At 40.2% G+C, this 9,462-nt stretch overlaps 1 protein-coding gene across 1 annotated transcript in view; it reads right to left on the reverse strand.

Annotated features, from left to right (window-relative positions):
- Positions 1-8,763, reverse strand: part of LOC102287685 (complement factor H-like) — a 75,416-nt gene extending 66,653 nt beyond the window's left edge. Inside the window, exons 1-5 of the mRNA XM_070384791.1 lie at positions 8,561-8,763; positions 8,389-8,497; positions 3,287-3,520; positions 3,085-3,112; positions 1,409-1,591 (exon numbers count right to left, since the gene is read on the reverse strand). Coding sequence (XP_070240892.1) covers positions 1,409-1,591; positions 3,085-3,112; positions 3,287-3,520; positions 8,389-8,497; positions 8,561-8,763 — 757 coding nt within the window. The remainder of the gene's footprint in view (positions 1-1,408; positions 1,592-3,084; positions 3,113-3,286; positions 3,521-8,388; positions 8,498-8,560) is intronic.
- Positions 8,764-9,462: the final 699 nt, after the last annotated feature.

The following is a 9,462-nucleotide window of genomic DNA, read 5'->3' on the forward strand; positions in this document are numbered from 1 at the left end:
GATATATCACTGTCCTGAAATAATTACTCAAAGTGAAAACAAGTGTATTTCTATGCAACTTTTTTCTCAACACTTAAGGTTCCTGAATTATTTACTTTATGAACATGTTCCTCAGTTGCTGTACTTATGCATTTTTTCCCAAAGCTAGTATTAAAATAAATGCCAAATTAATTAGCAGTTGTGACATATTTGCCAGGGAAAACTTCATTGAAAAAAAGTAATTTTCAAAAGGCAAGTTATTTTTTTAAAGATGCTATAAAGTTTTTAAAATTCACATGCTGATTTTCCTTTTCCAACTATATTTCTAATGGTTGTATATTCTTTTATACTTACCAAGATTCAATACACACATAATTCTATTATTTATAGCTATTTACAAGAAAATATGTTAACAAACAATCTGTTTTCACTAACACCATAGACTGATGTTAATAGTTTAAATAATTTGCTTCAAATTTCATAATATGTTAAAGCAAAATTATACTAGTAACATATAATAATAGAGACATTTTTCATAAAAAGAGTGTTATAATGGAAAAGTGTCATATATTAAAATAAAATAAGTTTGATATGTGCAACTTTTTTCATTTTGAGGGTGTAGTGCCTGTAGTAATATAGACACTGGAAAAATAAAATGAAAACAGTAGAAAGGGATATTATAAATACCCACTTCACCTAAAGTGAATATGTAAAATATCACTTCAAAAATATCAGTGTGTAGCTTTGGGATGAATAAAACAAACTCATTAATTGTTCTTAGAAAATCTTCATAAACATCTATGTGTTGCTACAAGAAAAACCTTCAGCACAGCAGAATTTGGTCCTGTCTAGAAGTGTTTCTCTGTCTCCACTAACTGGATGTTTATGAAGATTTCCTAAAAGAGAATTTTTCACAAGGATATCTATCCTAGAGACTCAAACATATGAATTATATATCATATTATTTGAAGTTTATGCACCATGGCCTCACATCTTTGCTTAAAAACATAACTTTTAGGCTTAGGAGCAGAGACTCTGGCTTAAGAGTCTCCTAAAATAAAAGCAGATGCAATCAGCATAAAGGTCTCAGCTGAAAATAAATGAATTTATCCTGGAAGAGAGGTAAGGCTCTTAGCAAAATTAGATTTTAGTCACAGGATGTTTTAAAGTGACAAAACGTTGAACTAAAAGGTACAATGATTTTCTACTCCACTGATAATTTTTAAAAAAAAAAAAAAAAGATACATTTTTCAAAGCTTTGTAATTGATCTTTTCAAATACATCCATGGAAACCACAAAACACTTCATATGACCCTGCCATCAAAAAAAAAAAAAAAAAAAAAAAAAAAAAGGAAAAAGAACAAAGTTAAAGAATACTTCTGTATAGTTATCATCAGGATAAACAATACTAAGATAATGAATTACTTACTAATGCATACAGGTTGAGCTGACCATCCATTTTGCAGACATGTAATTAACCCTGATGTCTTACCATCTGCTGTTACATATCCTGGTTTACACTTATATTCTGTTTGTTTATTTAGGGGATACGTAAAGGTAGATTCAGACAAAAATCCATTCTCAATCCTTATATTGGATTTTGAACATGTTTCTAAAAGGGAGAAAGCATAAAGAAAAGGTAAGCATATATTTGATACACATTTCATAAGGACCAAAATAAGATAATGATACAAAAAAGGGGGGTCATTTATGACTATAAACCAAGAAAACTTCTAATCATTTAAGGTCCTGTGTAAGATAAAAAAAAAAAAAAAACTATGAATTTCCAAAGATATTAAACTAAAACACTTGATTTCTATTTTCTAGAACAAAGCAAGATTTAAAATACTCCAAATCCCTTATAGGAAATTATTAGAAATCTGTTTGTCTAAAGGATCTGGAATCCCACAGCATGTCAGAAATCTTTTAGCAATGGGTTTCCTTTCCTGGGACTTGTTGAAAGTATTGTCTAGTCTGGATCTCTTACACAACCCAGAACACAGATCAGGTGACGATCACAGAATCTTCCACCATAATGACCCCAGCCTTTGTCTCTGAGAATTTGAAATGCTGTCATCAAAACTGAGTGCTTAAAGCCATATCAGTACATGGAGTTCAATGAAGATGACAAAGATCAATACATCCATTCATTTTACTAAGGACAAAATATTGATCCTTCAAACCATGAATAACTAAACTTGGAAAAGTACAATTCTGTCACCTACTAGACATCTTCATAGAATTCAGCTAATTTATTTTAGTACTTGATGGATAAAGAAGAAATCAAAAGAGCAAACTGAATATTTTGAATTGAATGAAAATAAAACCATAATAAGTAAAGTTTTATATGATTTATGGGATGACACAAAAGTGTGCTGAGGGGAATTTTAAAATTACATAGCAATAATAGTAATGATAAAGACTGAAAATCAGTAATTGTTTTTCCATAAAACTAAAAATAGAAAAGCAAACAAGCCCAACACATATAATTTGGAAATACTGCAGTGATATTAGTAAGAGAGTGGAATAGGCCACCTTGACCTCTCCTTCCCTCCACAGACACACTGAATTAACAACTATGTGTATATCAGCTCCTTCGATTCAAAATAGAAACAGTAGATGAGAAGTTCTGCATTCAAGGCAAGTGAGAAAATGTCAAAATCCTAAGTGGCAGGGAAAACTAAGACACATTCCTGCAATAAAATCCATGCAGCAGATCCATACAATTTGAAGGGAACACTCAATTTCCAGCTTCTCCTGGAGGAGCAAAGAGTTTGATCCACAATCTAGGTCTCTGATTTTGCAAATGCTAGTCCAGTGTCCCGCTCCAGTACTCTTGCCTGGCAAATCCTATGGACGGAGGGGCCTGGTAGGCTGCAGTCCATGGGGTCTCTAGAGTTGGACACAACTGAGCGACTTCACTTTCACTCTTCACTTTCATGCATTGGAGAAGGAAATGGCAACCCACTCCAGTGTTCTTGCCTGGAGAATCCCAGGGATGGGGGAGCCTGGTGGGCTGCCGTCTCTGGGGTCGCACAGAGTCGGACACGACTAAAGCGACTTAGCAGCAGCAGCAGTCCAGGGTCCAGCTTCCAATTTACCTACCTCTGGGAGGCCTAGGATTTCCAATCTCCTGGGATTACAGAAATGAAGTGGCAGTTATAAATCTGTACCAGCACTTTTCACAGGTCTTCCCCTAGCTTAATGAAGAGTAAGCAACTCCCAGTTTCTCCATGGATGGAGTCAGACGGCACATCTGGACCTTCATCTTTTCCAGTTCTGCCTGAGGAATTGGCTTCTAACTAACCTGTCCCTGAGAGCTGATGAAACCCAAAGTTTGCATTTGTGCCTGGGGACTACAGAGAACTAAATCATGGTGCAGAAGGCACAGGGTTTGAACTAGCATGCAGGCATTAACCACAGCTCCTTTCCCCAAGTCAGTGAGTGCAGAGTGAGTGAGGTGATAAACTCCAATTGCCTGTTCCACCAAGTATTTTGACTTGTAGATTACTGCATACTCTTGACTCCTGGAGGAGGCTGACTACAAACACAGAAGTTTGGATGAGCAGAGAGGTTAAAGAGGTAACCAAAATTCTGGCCAGGCTGATTGAAAAGGTTGAATTCTGGAAAGGTTCTACTTCTGAGGCCAATCTGTAAAGACTAGGACAAGTGGATGTTTAGTCTAATGCACAGATATGAACACAGAGAATCAAGAAAAATGATCAACTGAGAAGTATGTTCAAATGAGAAGAACAAGATATCCATTGCTTTTTATCCCAGCCCAACAACAGAAATTTGACAACCACCCACAGCAATCCTGACTTGGAGTGAGGTGTGGGCTCTATACCATGATGAGATCCATGATGGCGGAAGAGTAGGTGCAGGTGGAGTACATCTCTCTCCATGGATACATCAGGAATATACCTCCAGACACAGAAGATCTTGCAGAACACCAGCTGAGAATCTGACCACTGGAAAAGAATATATAGAACCAGGCAACACTCAGCAGGACAAAGGAAGGAGGGCAAAAAAAGAAGAGAGCGAGTAGAAGTGGATCTGCATCTGGGGTTGGGAACTGAAGCAGGGCGAGAGCTGCACAGGAGGGCAAATATTTGCAACAGAGCTGGAGCACTAAGACTGTTGGAAAGTGAAGCAGCTGACCAGTGAGAGTCTGAATGGAATGAGGATCACACAGACTATCTTTGCCACAGCTGTAGATACACCAGACAGGGATGCAAGTCCCCTAGAAAGGGCTTAAGGTTGGAGCTGGAACATAGAGTTTGGAAAGCAATCCCATGGCAAGGTCTATTGTTGACTGAAGGGAGATGGTGTGAAGGAACCCGAGAGAGGAGAGCACAGTGGGAGTTGCTTATGAAGGAAAGCCAGCTAACCTGGAGGCAGCGTGATACTGCTGAGTAACACACAGAGAATGGAGCCATCTCTATAGCCTTTCTCTGCACATATCAGCACCAGACAGCTGAAACAACACAGGGAGGGTGGCCCTTTAAGGACCTGACGTGCAAAGCAACACAGAAGGACCCCAGCCAGGGTGATCTTTAAGTCCCTGATGTGATGAACAACAGACAATGACCCCAAGTGGGGGGTCTGTAAGCGCCTGAAGGGGTCAAGCAACAGAGAAGGACCAGCCAAAGAGGCCCTCTGATGGCCAGATGCCAGAAGCTAGGAAACGACTCTAATAGGACTATCGCTTCTGCAGCTGAGACAGTTGGTTTCCCTGCACTCTTGGCACTGCCAGGGTTCCCATAATTCAAGCAGCTGTGTCACCTCCATGCTCAATCCTCACTGGGCAGAGCTTTCAGAAGCTAGAAAAATCCCTAATAGTCACATACCTCCTGTGACAGTAGCCACAGCTATGTATCCGGTGTTGCCATGGTCCCCATTATCCAAGCTCCTGTGTCACTCCCTAGCTCAATCCCACAAGGACAGAGCAACCAGAGGCTACAAAAACCCTAATTGCACCATATTTCCTGCTGTCCTACCCAGTGGCTCCCCTTAGTACCTGGTACTGCCAGGGCTCCTGCAATCCAAACAACTGCATCACCTCCACATTCAGTCCTCCCTGGGGCACACCCAAGTCCTCCAGGGGAGCCTCAGGAGTAAACTCCTGTGGACGACTCACATGCAAAGGTGGAGATAAAACCACAAGTGAAATCCAGGGGCAGGTGTCTAAGGAATAGAACCAAAACATTCCCACCAGTGGTACAAGCTGAAGATTGAATCCACATGATCACCTGGAAGACTTTGTATCTATGGAATATATAAAGGACAGTGAGAGTTCCTGCAAAAGAAAACACACTAGCACTGGAAGATGTGGACATCAGAGCAAGAACATGAAAGAGTAGGACCAGATCAGAGTCTGAGCTGTGGCCACAACAGGTAAGAGACCAGCCCAGAACTGGAGGGCATCCTAGGGAGGTGAGGTGGACTGTGACTCACATTGAGGAAAAGGATGCTGACAGATGATCCAAGAAAAACATTTATTATTCTTATATTTTAATTTATTCAGTAGTTGCTACTGGGTTTTTAAATTTTTACTTGTTTTTTGCTCTCTGTTGTTGTAGCTGTTGATTTTAATACTACAATTAAATCTATTTACACTTTTGAGAAAAATTTTTAACCACACATTTAATTTGCCTTTAAGGGACAGAGCTGCACAGGAGGGCTGCCACTCTGAAGCAGCTGACCATTGGTCTGAATTGAATGGGATTTTGAGACTATCTTTGCCACAGCTGTAGATACACCAGACAGGGATGCAAGTCCCCTAGAAAGGGCTTTTGTGGTTTTGAGGGTTGTTTTCCTCTTTAATTTTCAAAGCTTTAAAAAAATATATTATCACTATTTTTCCACATATATTCTTTTGCTTGCTTTTCTTATTTTTTTCTGTTGTTGTTTTTCTTTAATATATGTAAAACTTCTTTATCTACCTCTATTTAAATTTGCTTTTCTAGCCTTTCTTTATTTTTTTCCTTTTCTCACTTTTCCTCATTATGTTTATTAGTCTGTTTTGCTTTAGTTGTTTTATTCCCCAGTTGACATATGGCTTTTGTTTTGTTTTCCATTTATGCTTTTAGTCAGATTTGTTAATAACTAGTTGATATCATTCTTACTTTCCTTTGCTCACTGGATCAATCTCTTCTACTTTTATTTTTTTTTTTTCACTATTTTGGTTTTTGTTATGTGTGTGTATATTTCCCATTTTTTGTTAGTACTTGCCTGATTTTGTATCTGCCATTTGTCTGAGGTTTGTAGTTCATTTCTTGTTTTAGTGTGTTTGTTTTATCCCCTTTAATGCCATTACAAACCACCTGTGGTATCTCACTTCCCTGGCCAGAGATCAGGCCCAGAGCCTTTGCAGTGGGAGCACTGACAAGACTCTAGCCTGCCATAAAACTCCTAACCCCAGGGAGTATTTATTAGTGAGAACTCCCATAAAGGCCTCCACTTGTCTACACCTGGCATCACCCAACTGCCAGCAGCACCCAGTGTAGGATGCCTCACCCAAACAACAAAAAGATAAAAACACAAACCCAGTCATCAGTAAACAGGATTGCCACCTCATACAGCCCTGCCCATCAGAGGAAAAAAAAAAAAAAAGAAAAAAACTCCTTTCACCAGAGTACAAACAAAAGTCACACCCAAAAGAAGCCTACACAAACCACTGGCACAACCTTACACAGCAAGGGCAGAAACTAAAAGGAAGAAGGAATTCGACCTGAAAGCCTGAGAAAAGGAGACATCAAATGCAACAATGAAAAAAAAAAAAAAAAAAAAAAGGTAAAAAAATATTGCTCAAATGAAGGAACAAACTAGAAGCACACAAGACAAAAAAAAAAAAAAAAAAAAAACCCTAAGAGGAAATAGTTCAAATACCTGAAAAAAAATTCAGAATAATGATGGTAAAGATGTTCCAAAACCTTGAAAATAGAAGGTATAAAATGCCAAGAAGCAATCAACAAAATTAACACAATTACCAAGGATATAGAAGAAATAAAGAATAAACAAACAAAGATGAATAACACAATTACTGAAATTAAAAATACTCTAGAAGGAAACAATAATAGATTAACTGAAGCAGAAGAATGGAACAGTGAGCTGGAAGATAGAATGGTTGAAATAGTTGCTGATGAGCAGAATAAAGGAAAAAGAATAAAAATAATTGAGGAGAGCTTCAGAGACCTCTGGGACAGTATTAAACACACCAACATTTGAGTTATAGAGGTCCCAGAGGAAGAAGAGAAAAAGAAAGGCACTGAGAATTTTTTTGAAGATACTATAGTTGAAAACCTTCCCAGCATGGGAAAGGAAATAGTCAATCAAGTTCAAGAAGCACAGAGAGTCCAATACAGGATAAATCCAAGCAGAAACATGTCAAGACACATACTAACCAACAGAGATTAAACACAAGGAAAGAATATTAAAACCAGCAAGGGAAAAGCAACAAGTAACACACAAGGAAAAGCCATTCAATTAACTGCTGATGTTTCAGCAGAAATCCTACAGGCCAGAAAGGAATGGCAGGATATATTTAAAGTACTGAAAGGGGAAAATCTACAAGCAAGATTACTTTACCTGGCAAGGATTTCATTCAAAATTGATGGAAAATTAAAACCTTTACAGACAAACAGTAGTTAAGAGATTTTAGCACCACCAAACCAGCTTTACAACATATATTAAAGAGACATATAGGCAATAAGCATAAGACAAAGGAAAGACCTACAAAAAAAACAAAACAATTAAGAAAATGCTAAGTGGGAGCGGTCTTAAGATGGAGGAGAAATAGGACGGGAGATCACTTTCTCCCCACAAATTCATCAAAAGATCATTTAAATGCTGAGCAACTTCCCCAAAACAACTTCTGAACACTGGCGGAAAGGCACCCAGAAAGGTAGCCCATTCTCTTCCAAAGGAGATAGGACAAAATATAAAAGCCAAAAAGAGAGACAAAAGAGTTAGGGACAGAGACCAGTCCTGGGGAGGAGTCGTGAAGGGGGAGAAGTTTCCAAACACCAGGAAACCCTCTCACCAGTGGGTCTGTGGGGAGTTTTGGAATCTCAGAGGGCAACATAAAAAAAAAGAAAGAAAGAAAGAAAGAAAGTGAACTCACTCAGTTGTGTCCAACTCTTTGTGACCCTATGAACTGTAGCCTACCAGGGTCCTCTGTCCATGGGATTTTCCAGGCAAGAATACTGGAGTGGGTTGTCATTTCCTTCTCCAGGGGATCTTCCCTACCCAGGGATTGAACCCAGGTCTCCCACATTGCGGCCAGATGCTTTAACCTCTGAGCCACCAGGAAGAGGGCAACATAACAGGGAGGGAAAAAAAAAAACAAAAACACAGAATATGTGCCTTAACCAAAACTCCAAGTGGAGAAATAGCTCAGATGCTCACGTCTGCCACCAGCAAGTGGGGAGGCACTGTTGCATTGCTTAGGGTTAAGGACCAGTCCTGAATGCCCTGAGGACAATCTGAGGGAGCTAACGTGAAATAGCAACCCAAACTGTGGGACAGACAGAGAGAAAGGGAAAAAAAGAGAGAGAGAGAGAGAAAGAAAAGCTCTAACCTAAGCCACATCCTGGCCCGCTCACAGAACAAAGGATTGATCAAATGCCAAAGGAGAGCTAGCAGGCTGCTGACCGGCTCCTCCCCACACCGGAGGCAGAGAGGCAGGCAGGCGACAGCCAGAGCTGGAAGGTGAGGGGCAACTTTGGCCCCAGAGATGGCATCCTCCACCAAACTGGGAACAGGCTCCCATTTGCTAACCATGTCTTCCTGGGATATTGGACAGTTGACATCTGCCAGGAGGGTTGCAACCTGAGATCAGCTCCCCAGAGGAGACACACGACACACCTGAGACGGCGCTCTGGTGGCGCATCCAGTAAACCGAGCGAGTGGGACCAGAGAGGTGATAAGACTCACTGCACAACCGGGACAGTGTGCTTGCCAAGACCTGGTTGCCTGAGCTTCTCGGACCTGGGAAGGGCAAAAAACGCAGGCCCAGCCAAGTCTATGCCTTTGTGGAGAACCTGAACCTGAGCAGCTTAAACCTGGGAAGTGCATGCAACATAGGGCCCGCTTTGGAAAGTTCCCCTCAAAGCAACCTGGAGTCTGAGCAGTGTAGACAGGGAAAGCACAGCCACCATGAGCTAGGGAAACCCAGTGTGGTCCATACACTGTGAGCACTCCCAACACATGCCAGTGATATTTGTTTGCAGTATTCCTCCCTCCCCACAGCACGACTGAACAAGTGAACCTAAACAAGTGACCACCTTCGCCCCCTTGCATCAAGGCGGAAATTAGACACTGAAGAGACTTACAAACAGTGGAAGCCAAAATAAACAAGTAACAGGGAACTGCTCTCAAAGTGACAGGCACAACAGATTGAAACCCTGTAGTTAGCATTGACTAAGCACTGGAGGGGGCCTATAGACCTTGAAAAGAAGTATAAGCTGGAACAAGGAACTA

The sequence above is a fragment of the Bos mutus genome, chromosome 16, assembly GCF_027580195.1.
Source record: "Bos mutus isolate GX-2022 chromosome 16, NWIPB_WYAK_1.1, whole genome shotgun sequence".
Taxonomy (NCBI): Eukaryota; Metazoa; Chordata; class Mammalia; order Artiodactyla; family Bovidae; genus Bos; species Bos mutus.